Source organism: Centroberyx gerrardi, chromosome 9, assembly GCF_048128805.1.
Source record: "Centroberyx gerrardi isolate f3 chromosome 9, fCenGer3.hap1.cur.20231027, whole genome shotgun sequence".
NCBI lineage: Eukaryota > Metazoa > Chordata > Actinopteri > Beryciformes > Berycidae > Centroberyx > Centroberyx gerrardi.
The window spans coordinates 30057103-30070020 of record NC_136005.1 but is presented as its reverse complement, the minus strand read 5'-3'; the positions used below and the strand labels follow the sequence as shown (position 1 = coordinate 30070020).

General features: G+C 44.6%; 1 protein-coding gene across 3 annotated transcripts; it reads right to left on the bottom strand.

Annotated features, from left to right (window-relative positions):
• hps3 (HPS3 biogenesis of lysosomal organelles complex 2 subunit 1) lies at positions 1-12646 on the bottom strand. 3 transcript variants are annotated; one of them, XM_078285839.1, is made up of 24 exons: positions 12582-12646; positions 11953-12156; positions 11775-11846; positions 11025-11118; positions 10756-10829; positions 10393-10605; positions 9994-10054; positions 9636-9724; positions 9319-9436; positions 9007-9160; positions 8604-8686; positions 8241-8415; positions 8049-8130; positions 7585-7742; positions 4847-4955; positions 4235-4509; positions 3807-3984; positions 3183-3416; positions 2855-3052; positions 2544-2735; positions 1987-2091; positions 1691-1897; positions 1223-1310; positions 1-1097 (listed from the first exon to the last, which is right to left on the bottom strand). In XM_078285839.1, the coding sequence occupies exons 2-24, from the start codon at positions 12001-12003 to the stop codon at positions 970-972; spliced, it is 3138 nt and encodes a 1045-aa protein (XP_078141965.1). In that variant the 5' UTR covers positions 12004-12156; positions 12582-12646; the 3' UTR covers positions 1-969. The 3 variants fall into 3 exon arrangements, with proteins under 3 accessions (XP_078141965.1, XP_078141966.1, XP_078141967.1); XM_078285840.1 differs by having other exon boundaries at positions 4847-4952; XM_078285841.1 differs by having other exon boundaries at positions 11025-11104.
• Positions 12647-12918: the final 272 nt, after the last annotated feature.

Genomic DNA, 12918 nt, shown 5'->3' with positions numbered 1-12918 from the left:
TTCTTTGGTTTTATTTCAGCAGAAAAAAAACAGGAGGATACATCATCAGAGCCACTGATTAAAGGAGTTTTGACTCTTCCATTTTTACAGGAATCTTGTTGTATTTAGCTATGCATTCTGCACCAGTTTATCATTCCAATGGCGGTGTTACAGAGGATAATGATGAAATCTTTCATCACCAAACTCTTAATATGGTTCTGTGCATCATAACACAGGCTTACTTTGGCTTCTGCTGAACATTAGTAGTAAACTTGTAAGCTGAAATACTTGCAGGATTTCACGAGAACGGGTTGCTTTTGCATCACTTTCTCTCCCCATATGATTCAAACAGAATGCATGCTTAAGAGGAACACAAAATGGATGCAGACTGGAGTGTGCGACATTAAGTGAAAGCAGAGGAATCCTTCATTGCTAAACACTGAGGAGTTGATCCAGTATTTGTGTTGTGACACATGTGATATCTGTACATGATTGTCTGAAGAGGATAGAGAAGCTGGCTTGTGACCTGAAGGTCGCCAGTCTGAATCCCTGGTCCAGCTGGGACACTGTGGATGGGGACTGAGTATCACTCTCCCCTCTCTCAACAACTACTGCCAAGGTGCCCTTGAGCAAGACACTTAACTCCCCACCTCCTACAGCGGAGCTTCTCAGTGGCAACCGGTTGGATACTGTGGTTGTACTGGGCAGCTCCCAGTGTGAATGTGTGCAACTGAATGAATGTGAAGCTTGACGTTGCTGGAAAAGAGCAAGCGCGCTCAGTCGGCTATCACTGGATAAATAAGGGCGTTGCTTTAAAACCAGACCAGCAGATACTAAACCAGTTCAGCCGACTGGCACATTCTTCTGTGGTTGTTCCGGTGTGTTTGTATAGACATTCAATTCACCTGCCTTTATTAATGTAGTGTTGTTATATAATCTGGGCTAGTTCTTAAGTACAGTAACCCAAGTCTGTGTGTGTGTGTGTGTGTGTCAGGCCAGTAGGTGTCTCTGGCTACAGGTCAACAGGTGAGGCAGGAAGTACAACGCCGTGCCGTCATCAGGCAACAGCTCCAGGAACTCTGCAGGGCTCGTCTCCATGGCAACCACAACCAGCGTTTCTGTTGGTATGGAAACGCATCACATAAAACAGAGCTAATAAAATTGATTTAAGTTTTTTCTCGTAACTTGTATTTCTTTGTGATACATTTATTTTCAATAGAAATAATGACAACAAAATGTATACCTTTGAGGGCAGCCAATAGGATGCTGTTGTCTGCAGCGGCTCTCGTCCTGTTGCAGAGCTCTGGGAGCAACTTCTGCCACCATAATGCCTAGAGAGATGAGATAAGACAGACAGACAGTGTCAACAACACTGAACAAGCCGTTCACAGCACCAGTATTTCACTTGTCATTTCGGTTTCAACTTCATTCCTATTTCTGAGCCAGTTTTGGCTTTAGTCCAGGTTACTTTACTACAACTGTTTTTAATATAAATTCCTAGAAGCAGTATTGTTTAACAATACTCATCATCCGGATCGTGAATGAAACCCTAAATATTCAGTAAGATATTCAGCATGATCACTTTCACTCAGTCTTAAACAAGCCAGAGTGTAGACTAATTTTATTTTCCTCTCAGCCATTCACAGGCTCTACATTAACCAAGGAAACAGCTATAACTCTTTTCCTTCTAAAAAAAAAAAAAAACACGGACCATGTGCGTGTCTTGTAACTGGTGATTGGCGTAGGGAATGATGGCCTGAGGGCATCGGTCCAGCAGCTTCTCCATGCTGCTGTCGTACTGCCCCATTCTGGTGGCGCAGAGGAGGTGCAGGCTGAAGCCCCACAGCGTTTCTTCTGACAGGCGCTCCAGCAAAGGCACGACAGAGCACACGGAGAGGGACGGCCCACACAGGAGAGACTGGAGAGAGAGAGAGTTTGTCATGATGGGGGTTCATGGGGCCAATACGTTAAACGCTAAGTTAATTATTCAGCGTAAGAGAGCGTTACCTGCAGTTTGTGTAGCGCCTCCTCCTGTGGGGAGCTGGTGGGGTGAGCTGGAGTCAGAACGCTGAGCCAGGGGTACAGCACACCGTAGTGGGAGCATGAGTTGATCTGAAACACAAACACATATATACAGTATATATATTTATAATACATGATACAATATCACATTAAAACCTCAGAGTTATGACTTGCCATAGTTCTCTGTAAAATGTATTCCATCTTAGGAGTTAGGAGTGATTTCTAGATCAATTAATTTCAGTCTAGTGATATCTTTTGCATTTGTTCATAAGATAAGATAAGATATCCCTTTATTAATCCCCAACAGAAATCTTGTATCTCCACAAAGTCAATTTGAGAAAAACTGGCATGCCCATTGACAAGGATGCATTACACGTTTTACATCGCAGTTTATAATTTGTTGGCTTGTCCCTTCAGTCATGAAATATTTCCTACGTATGGGTGGAAATGATAGCTGTTAAGAAACAGAAAAGATTCCGGGAGAACAAAGACAAAACCAATCAACCAATTATTGTATCAAAAACTATTATCTGCAACTGTACCAGGTCGTCAGCGCTCTTAAGTGACCTGCTGGTACCGGGTGTATGTGGAGGGTCGGGCTGCGTGTGCGCCAGTCGGTCGATGTAGACCGAGGCCAATCGGAAGAGGAGTTCCTGGATGACAACCTCCTGTGATGAGGCCATTAGCACCGCCTCCCAGAAATCCACCAGCAAGCCATCCTCACAGCCCAGCTCCTGGAGACACACACACATCATTTCATTCATGCAAAGTTCAAATCCCTCCATTTTAAGATGATGCCGGCTCATTCCATGCTCGCAGTTCCCATTTGAAGGCAGAACACGCACATGCGCACCTTGAATACTTGGTCAGCGTGTTCCAGTTGAACTTTGCTGTTCTCATGCAGCGCCACCATGGCCGCCATCAGCAGTCCGGGCTGGCAGTGTGTGAGGTGGCGAGCCAACGCCGTGGGGTGCGTGTGTGTGTCCTTGCCGCCGCTTCCGCCATGTAGCAACAGCGTAGGCTCCTCGATGAACCCATACACCAGCATCATCTACACACACACACATAAATAATGATTAATTCACCATTTTGTAAAGATGGTTATTACAAAGTGTTACCAATAATTTTATGAACTCGCTTACACCCACCACACACACACCACATCCCCTCCCCTCTCTAACCTCAGCGTGTCTGTCCATCAGCTGTGTGTATTGCAGCAGGTCGTCCAAGCGCAGGGCCATGGTTGCCATGGCGATGGTCAGGGGAACCGACACGCCGGTGGCGTCCTCTAGGTGTCGTAACCTTTGCCACGTCTGGGTGGGACTGGCGTGTACCATGCCAGGGCTGGCACACACACTGACGAGCTGGGAGGGCTCCGATTGGCTGAAAATTTCTATTACCTCATCAGCCGCTTCCTGCAGGGAGAATGTTTCTTTTAAAAGGTTATTCTGAAGGGATCTTTCATTTATTCTATCGTGTGTGTGTGGGTGTGCAAGTGTGTGTGTGTGTGTGTGTGTGTGTGTGTGTTGGAAGGGGGTGTAAGAGGATTTTACAAAACTTATTAATTTCCTACATTGTTTAGTTAATATTAAATGGCATAGTGTACTTTATTTAATCATGAATTAATGACATGTTAATAAACAATGTTGAGAAATGATATCAATGATTTTTGATTGCCTTAGTTAACAATGTGTTAGTCATTTGTTAGTATCCAGGTAAACACTTTTAAATGCTTAATTAAGTATTTAAGTATTAAATATTAATGATTAACAAGTATTTGTAAATACTTGTAAATACTTGTGTACCTGACTGAGGATCTGGTCCGTTTCTTCTAACAGGAAGTGCTTCAGGTAAAACAGGAAGCCGTGGCCGTAGGAGTGTGGACTGCTGGGAAAGGGGCGGTTCCTGCCGATGACCTCCGTGACTGACAGACCGGACATCCTGTAGTACGGCAGAGCGAGGTGGCAGTCCCTCTGGATGCCCCTTATAGAACAGAACAGAACAGAATAGAATAGAATAGAATAGAGTAGAATAGACGAACAGAGCACAACATAGAAGAGAGCAAGATTCAAGGACTTGGTGATTAAAGAGAACTGGAAGCAAGCATTCAGCCTGCCGATGTGTCCCTACCCGCTCTCCAAATTCCATGATATTCCAGAAATTCCATGACCAAGCGAGAGCTCGATGTGAGAAAGAGTCTGTGTGTGTGTGAGTAAGTGTGTGTGTGTGTCACCTGCTGAAACAGTCTGCCAGCTGGGCGCAGTTCTCTCTGAAGGCCTCCTCTAGCGCTTGTCTGTCAGCCTCTCTGTCTGTGCACATATCCATCTGTCTCTCCGCCTCTCCGTCTGTGTTTGTCCGCAGTGGAATTCCGGGGTTGGCGCTGCCGGTCCGTTGCCGTTCCGCTGGCTGGAGTAAGGAGGCGCGGAGGAGGAGGTGGGCTTCGCTGAGGAGGTGGCGGCAGCTGTGGGCCTGCGGGTTGGTCTCCGCGTAGCGTTGGCTGTATTCAACCTGACACAGACACACACAGGTGAGTGTACACGCACAAATTCATACTTTTCGTATTTCGTATTTTTTTCCATTTGCATGTTCTGGTTTCCTTTCTGTTTCTCTTTTCTGCATGTGCTATGTGTGTTAGATTCATGTGTGGTTTTTGTGCTGGTTATACTTTTTTTTCTGCTCATCGTTCATCATTGTGTATATGAAAACAAAATAAAATGGAAGAAATACACAAGCCAACAAACCAGACATTCAAACACACACACACACACACACACACACACACACACACACGCACAGAGAGTTGAGTCTATTGTACAACGAGTGAGAGAGTGAGTGTGTGTGTTACCATCTCGTGGTAGAGTGTGATGGGGGAGACGGTGCCGACCACGTAGAGGTTCCACCCGTGTCCCACCGCGCTGGACTCTCTGGGACGAGAACCTGTCCACTTCCTACTGCTGGGGTCAGAGGTCGCGCAGAGAGGCGACGGGAAGTCAAATCAAACAGAGAGAGGTTAGGCGAATCCAAACGTCCGGTCTCACCGTCTCACAGACTTTGAAGCGACAAAGTCCACAAAGGCTTAGGGCTGTCTCGCTGCAAAATCAGCAAGTGTGAACTTTGGGAACTGACCATAATTCCTGGCGTCAGTGATGTGAAAAAGTGAGGATACTGAGATTCAGCCTTTCATAATGAATACCTCCTATGAAACAGTACACAGTAGCAATACACAGAACACACCAACAGTTACATTAATGCAACATCAACATTCATCAACAATCAGTTCATTTTACTGGTATATATATATATATATATTTAAAATGTTCTGAGCTATAGCTTACTATACTATATACTATACTATAGTATTCTAAAGACATTTGTAATTTAGCAGGCAAATGAATGTATAAATATAGAGTACAAACAGCACACTAGGGTTTCCTTTAGGTGTCTCACAAAAACCTTTCATCTCTAATTTTCCTTTATGTGCTGTAATTGAAAAACCTTTCTAGATAGACTTCTACAGGACACTGATAAGGCACATACACACATACAGTATACCGCACATTATACAACGGGTTTTCCCAGCCAAGCGATCTGATTGGCCAGATAGGGGTTCCAGCCATGTTGCTGGTTGCTAGTGGGGAACAGGCAGCTAGTTAGCTGCTTTTTACCATTTTCTACTCATATGTAAACACGCTACTTTGAGGAGAACTTTTCTGACATCGCACATGTGTTGGTAGCCGTTGTATAAAAGCTACTATACCAGAGAGGGGGTTCTTTACTGTAATTGTAGGCACTATTCACATCACCATCATACCCATAATCACAGTAAAGAACATACTCTTGGGTATTGTTGCCATGTAATACATCAACTGCACAATATTACAGAGGTAATGCATTATACATGACTAGACAAACAGTTAGTGAGCCTGATGCTCAGGGTAACATGCTGCTCCTTAACTGGTTTATTGGCTCAAAAAGTCTCATGTGATGGTCCCTGGACAAAAAAAAGCCTATGTGTCTGTGTGTGTGTGTGTCGTCATGTTTGTATGTGTACGTGTGTGTTAGAACAAACCAAATGTGATTAGTTTGTGAGCACAAGACACACGCACACTGCACACAGTTAGGGAGGTTATGATTGGCTGAGCTTAGGGACTAAAAACAGGAAGTGTTCTCACTATTAGACCAAGCTGCAAAGTCAAACCGTATCTTAGAAAATCTACGATCGCACACAGAAATCATTGGCTGTCTCGGGGCAGTTATTTAAGATCCTATGTGCAGGAATTGATACATTGCTATCATGGTTTCCTTGCTGAGGGTTTTGCACCTAGACAGAGAGCAGACGCAAGAACCTTTTATACCAAAACCTAAGGTATTATTCAGAAGCCTTATGCAAGGAAGAGATACAATACATTTGTCATAGCATTTGTGGGTTATGGATGTTTTAAAATTTCCTTTAATCAGAAAAAAGTTGCCATCAAATCTATTGTAAATTTTAAGATTGTTCTCAGTAGACTATAGATTTCTTTGATTTAATATGGCTTTCCTCATATATTGCGGTTATATCAACTGTCATGGTACATTCTAATTGTTGGATAAGTGGCACTACTGCAAATCCATGATTTACTTGATAATTCCACTGGAGGTTTTAGGTTCAAAACAGTGCTAAGTGTTTGAATTCCTTTCAACTGGGCTGGCAAGTGGCAAATCAAAAGCAGCCAAGAAAATGTTTTTGCTGATGGGAGGCAGCTCACAGGGGCTATAGGGGTCCGAAAATCTTCCCATTTTTTGTGGTGCATTCATAAGTCCTACACGTAATACCTTTACTGCCTTTAAGGTTAGGGTTAAACTGAAGGTCTCAAGTGAGGCCAAAGAGATACCTTGACATTTTGAAGTTGTGCCTGTCATTTTTCTTCACCAGGCATTTGTCATAATGTGGGGAAAACTTTCTTCCTTGGTATTCCAGTTCAGGATAATTACCTCTGTTATATTGCAGCTAGTGTTATCGGTTTCAATGACGAATGCAAGGGAGGCTGAGAGACAAAGCCTTTTGCTTGGTGACGTGCGTGGTGAAGAAAATCCAAAGTGTCAGGGTATCCCTTTAAAATGAGGGTTTATTTAAGGATTGAGTTAATAATCATCTGCTAGGGTGAGTATTAAGAGCAGTTCTGGCGTTGCAGCTTGGCCAGGAGGTGATAACCGAGATGGAGGGGATGGGAGGTGGGTGGGGTGTGGGGTCTCTTACAGGAAGGGGCGGGACAAAAGGCTCTCCAGAGCCGGCGTGGTTGAGGGATCGATTCCCACGGCCAGGAAAATACCAGTCAGCATGGTGTGTTCTTTGAACTCACTACAATAATAACACACACACGCACAGTCAACAAATTCATAAATGCATGCATGTACACTCGCGCATGCACACATCTCCAGTGCTTAGTAAATCCCTCTTCAGCGTATTCTGAAGCTCACTGCGAGATGTTTGATGATGTATCCGACAAAACTTTTAGGAATGAAACGTGTGTGTGATCAATTCGGTGTTTTAGTCACAAGTGTGTTTATGTATGTGTTTGTGTTTGAGTGTGTGTGACGTACATGGTCCGGCGCTGCGCGTTGCGCTCAGCCTCCTCCGGCGTCTCCGTGTCGGCGGCGGAGAGCAGGACGACGTGGCGGCCGTGGACACACACCGAGCGCAGGCCGATGAACAGCTGCATCCTGAGAGCGCACACCTCCAGGCTGCAGGGAGGGCAGGCCTTAAAACCCCCACACACACACACACACACACACACACACACAAATACAGGGATTTGCACAGACATACACATATATAATAAAATACACGTGCATTCGTAAACAGAGACAAACACACATACGTAGAGATATTTAGAGACACGCCCATGTATACATGCACATATAAATACACAAATATTTAAAATCTATGTTCTAAATAGCAAGAACATACATATCTAATGATAAACCAGGAGGTATGGGTTGTGTGTGGGTTAGGTGTCGGGGTTAAAGGTCAGGCAGGGATTAGCAGTTAGGGGTCAGGCTCCTACCCTCATGGTGGTGTCAATGTAGGGGTCTTCAACTCTGGCTGCTACCGCCGCACAGCGCACTGAGAAGCACTGCAACGCACTCCTAACACACACACACACATACACGCGTGAACAGTGTCAGACTAAACGACTCTTAAGATGGATATTTTTGGAAGTGAGGATATAAGTGAGGAAATGTGACGACAGACGCACTTGGTGATGACGTGCAGCAGGTGGTCCGTTAGCACCGCCTCCAGGGCCTTCTCCGGATACTGATAGGCCGACAGCAGCTCGACCCCGCCCCTCAGGCTGTAGAGGTAGCCGGTGTTGGGGAGGGAGAAGAAGCAGAACACACACGCTGGCTCGTCAACGCACACTGACTGGTTACCTGGAGAGAGAGAGACAGAAACATAACCACCGGGCCAAAAGCCATTGAAACGTTTTTGTGAGCAGATGTACATGTTCTCAATTTTGGAAGTGTGCCACGGTTTTATAGATATTGATGCTTCTTTACTGTTGTATAGCACATGTTCAAACCAAATAATGAATCATCATCATCTCATATGTTGTACTCACTGGTGAACAGTGGGTGGAGCTGTAGGGAGTGGAGTCGAGTCTCCTCCACAGTGCAGCCCTGGAAGAAGTCTGGAGCAAAACGCCTACAGAAGGGAAATTAGAGAGGCTCAAACTCACATACAACACACACACACACACACACACACACACACACACACACACACACACAGTTTTGCACAGCTGGAAATGTTTCTATACTGATGCTCATTCAGATGCCATGTTGAATGAAAGCTAGGGGACAGAGAAAATTACTTTTGGCATTACATTTATACATGCCATTTACTTTTCTTTAACAGAATGGAACCTTACTTGGCTGCTTTTCTCAATAAAAAGAAAAATGTGTTGAAAATTGTTAAGAATCCCTCCAGCTTTAACACAGACATAGCAACAGACAAACACACACCTGTACAGAACATAGGACACTGTGTATTGTCCTCTGTCCTCCAGCCCTGTCTTTTCCATGGTAACAGATAAGCCACAGTCTTTGGCTCGGTTGCCTAGCAACTCCTGGTGTCTTGGAAGGAGCAGAAAGTCAGTTGGGTCTTCAACAGGATCTGCTGCGCGCTCACACACACACACACACACACACACACACACACACACACACACACACACAGAGTTAGTTCACAAATATAAAGTAAGTCCTTATTGGTCAACTAAGCCTTGGCCAGAGGTCTGCTGGTTCTCTGATAGTGATGAGGGTGTGTGTTATTACCAGTTTGAGGTGTGTCTGGGGCTTCTTCCTGGTTCTTAGGATCAGAGGTCGCATCCAGTTTCAGCACCAACACTTCCAGCTCTGCCTGCACCGCCACGTATCCCCCACACAGCGCCACCTAGGGGGCCAGAGTGGTGCCAATGTCCTTGATGTGTGAACTCATCAAGGAATATCTAGGATTTTCGCTATCCCTCCAATCAACAATTTCAATAAACAAATTTGGTAAACAAAAATGGTTTAGCAAGCTAATGTGTCTCTTGACAAGACAAGAGAAAGAAAAGAAAAGACGAGAAGAGAAAAGAACATGTTGAAAGTACCTGATTGGGTATAATTCCTGGCAGATGCAGGATGACTGAGCGTTCAAAGTCCAGGATGGAAAGGTTCTGGTTTGAACCAGGGTTCTGACCTAGGAGCAGAAAACCCAGGAGAAGTCAGACAGCTGGGCCAAACACTTTTTTTCGTCATGGCCCCTTAATCCCCATCCCTCACCCCTCCCACTGTGAGCTAGGCCACACAGTACATGCATCAGTATTTAGGTCAGTAAAAGGAAAGTACAATTTACAATGCTCCACCCCTATTTCTATAAGGAGTAGATTCAAGTTTTGGCACAAAATGAGCATGTGCCAGAAGATATTTTCATACTTTACGTGTATATAACTTTTCATACTGAGTTACCTTGATTCTGACTGGAGCTCTGCTGAGTGTTCTGCCAAGGGCTCTGAAGGGTCTGCTGACTCTGTTTATTTTTTTTTAAAAGAGAGATATGTCATTACATCATTTATCAACAAACAGGTGAAACAAACAATACAGTATTTCACCTCAACATAAAATACTGCAAAGGACACAGTCATGAAATGCGATACAAAATAGGCCAGATGCATAAAAATGTATTTGCTAAGTGTACCAGTGAAGACACCAGGTTGAAGTATGAAGACGTGGTATTTGGAAGGAAATTAATTGTTAAGGGACATGACGTAATTGTGTTTGTGTAGAAAACAAGAAAAAAGTCAAGACCTCTAATAACTATTTAAGATATTTTAATACTTTTTAAGGCCTTAACCGTGGATAATTTACCAGGTTCTGCTGGTTCTGTCTCCTCAAAGTGAACAGCACCAGAGTTTTGTCGCAGCCGACCAGTAGATCTCCCGTTACCGAGCAGCAAGCCATGGCAACGGGCCGCTCCGACAGAGGGATCTCGATGATCTCCATCTGAGCCGCGCCCCGCAGGGACGCCCCGCGCAGCAGGTGGCCCAACAAGCGCACCCCGACACGCGCCTTCTCCTCCGCCTGGAATAAAGACAGAATACGAAAACCAAAAGAAGGCGAGTCATCCTTCTCAGAGCCACACTGATCATTTCAAGTTGGCTGGACAGGCAGTGATGGTGCTTAATTAATTCAAGGTATCTGTGAGAAAACATAGCCAGTCTTAGGGCTGACCTGGTAGCGCCAGTTTGTGTAGGCTCGCAGGTAGGTGGCGCTGTTCTTCTCCTCAATGGTCACCAGGTAGTCTCCTGGGGGTGTGGGGGAGAGGTCATAGAAAGGAAAGCCAGGAGGTTAAAATGATCTCTCTCACTCTTTCGCTCTCCAACACACACACACTAAAATCAGCTTCTGTAGCTGCTACTGTGCTGCCTTTCTGCCGGAAAGCAAACAAGCAGATGAAGATCCACGCCTATACTTGCAGTTACAGAGACAGACAGCTGTACCTATGTTGCTGTGCTGGATGCTCTTCACGGTGCCCATGGTGGCGAAGCGACAGAGGAGAGGGCAGCCCTCCTGCTCCAGACTGTAGGCCTCCACCTGGGTTCAGTTCAACACAACACTGTCAGCGTTTCTCCAAAAGGTCACATCTTTAATGCTTCAGGTAAACATCAGGCCGATATTGGCCTTTTATTAAATATTGAATATCAGCCAGTGGGTGTCATCCACCTATGATATGACGGAGGTTCCTCCCTGACCACAGCTGGGGAGGGGGGGGCAGCCTGCCTTAAAAGGCTTCTAACCCTGAGAGAATTTCATTAGTCTGGGTTTCAATGGAGAGTTTTAGTGTCCCATGATGGTCTAAATGCGGTTTCAGAGGCTTTTCCATCCTGACAAGAACACAATTCTGGGGGGAAACAATGAATAGCCTACTTGTCATTGTTTGGCATGAAAATGGTCAAAAAATATGCTTTAAAGATATTGAATATCACAAAGTAGCTGCTAGCAGCGACTTCAGTCTAAAAATATCCATATCGACCTTCAAAAACCCATATTGGCGTGGTTTCTGTTTATAGTTTGGGTGTTTTTCTGTGTCTCAATTCGACAATATATCTTCCAAGACAGCGATATGAAAAACAAAACAAAACAGAATGCTCAGTGGGGGTGTGGTTTCAGAGAACTCAATACATTTTAAATATACAAAGCAATTAAATAGGGCTGATATTAGTGTAAAAATATACAAATATTAATAGAACCTTGCATCCTCCAACAGCCACCACAAACAGGGCTCCGCCACCACAGCAGAACAGTCCAGGCTCCTGCTCCACCTGAAGCCACAAAGAAGGAAAGTGGATTTGATAGACTATAACAATATCAATGCTGATGATCACTGAAAACATTTTCTTTTAACAGTGTATAGGCTCCATCACTGACCTGCACGATCTGCTGTGAGGCGAATGGATGGCAGTTGTAGACATGCACCATGTTGAGTCCACGTCTTGGAGAGCTGATTCAGTCCTGGATGGAAATATAATATTTACTGGTATTTTCTCCTCTTTTGCTGGTGTTACAGTATATTCACCCCCGCTGGGCAGTGTTTCTTGGAGGCTTCATCCAGCAAGAGACCTGCCACCACCGCTGGAAAAAACAAATGTCAACGTTATTTTAAATCGAGTCCAATTTCTCCCCCAAAAAAGAACAGTTCTAATGTTTAAAATGAATGAGATGCAATAGAAGTAAAAAAGCAACATAGGTGTAACAAAAGGGACAAAACGACACCTCTAATTTGGAGAAAGAAAGTTAGCTCGTCCAGCTTCATCTCTCTCTAGCTAGCTGTCTGTCGACCAGACTGAGCTCAAATAGTGCGCGAGCGTGCGCGTGTTTCTCTAATCAATATCACATGCCTCAGTCTTGTGAGCAGCAGCAGCATCAGGGATAAGCTAAAGAATGTGGGTTGTTCCAATTCAACTCAAATTAATAAACAAACCTTCATTTTCTCGCGTACTACGAGTGAATTTAGGAAGTCTTTAATGAAAACAGCTAAAAAACAGTTTGACAATTACCCGAGTGGCTGCCAGCTCTCTGGTTTCTTCTCCTTTTCTGTCCGGATAGTCGCTGCAGTTTATCGATTCACGCTGTAAAGCAGGAAGTGAGACGTCAACCACAACAACAAACGGCCCGCCTCCTCCCGGCACCCATTGGTTTACTTTCCTGCCTGTATTGCGCTTGGCATTCCCATTGGCTATCGAGCTATCATAAGTTAAAAGTGGAACTGTTTTAACGGCAGACCCTCACGTTCGGTCTATATGTTACAGTCTAGCGGACTAGGTTTCCCACAGGCTGGAATAGGATGTGGACTATCTGATTGAATATACGTATATATAGAACAGAAAGCCAAAT

What these genes read in the sequence shown, in the direction of transcription:
- hps3 (XM_078285839.1), bottom strand. Translation starts at nt 12,003, where the DNA reads ATGGTGCATGTCTACAACTGCCATCCATTCGCCTCACAGCAGATCGTG. An exon ending in CTGCTGCACGTCATCACCAA is followed by an intron (nt 8,131 to 8,240) that starts GTGCGTCTGTCG and finishes TGTGTGTGTTAG; the next exon opens with GAGTGCGTTGCAGTGCTTCT. An exon ending in ACGCTGACCAAGTATTCAAG is followed by an intron (nt 2,736 to 2,854) that starts GTGCGCATGTGC and finishes GTGTGTCTCCAG; the next exon opens with GAGCTGGGCTGTGAGGATGG.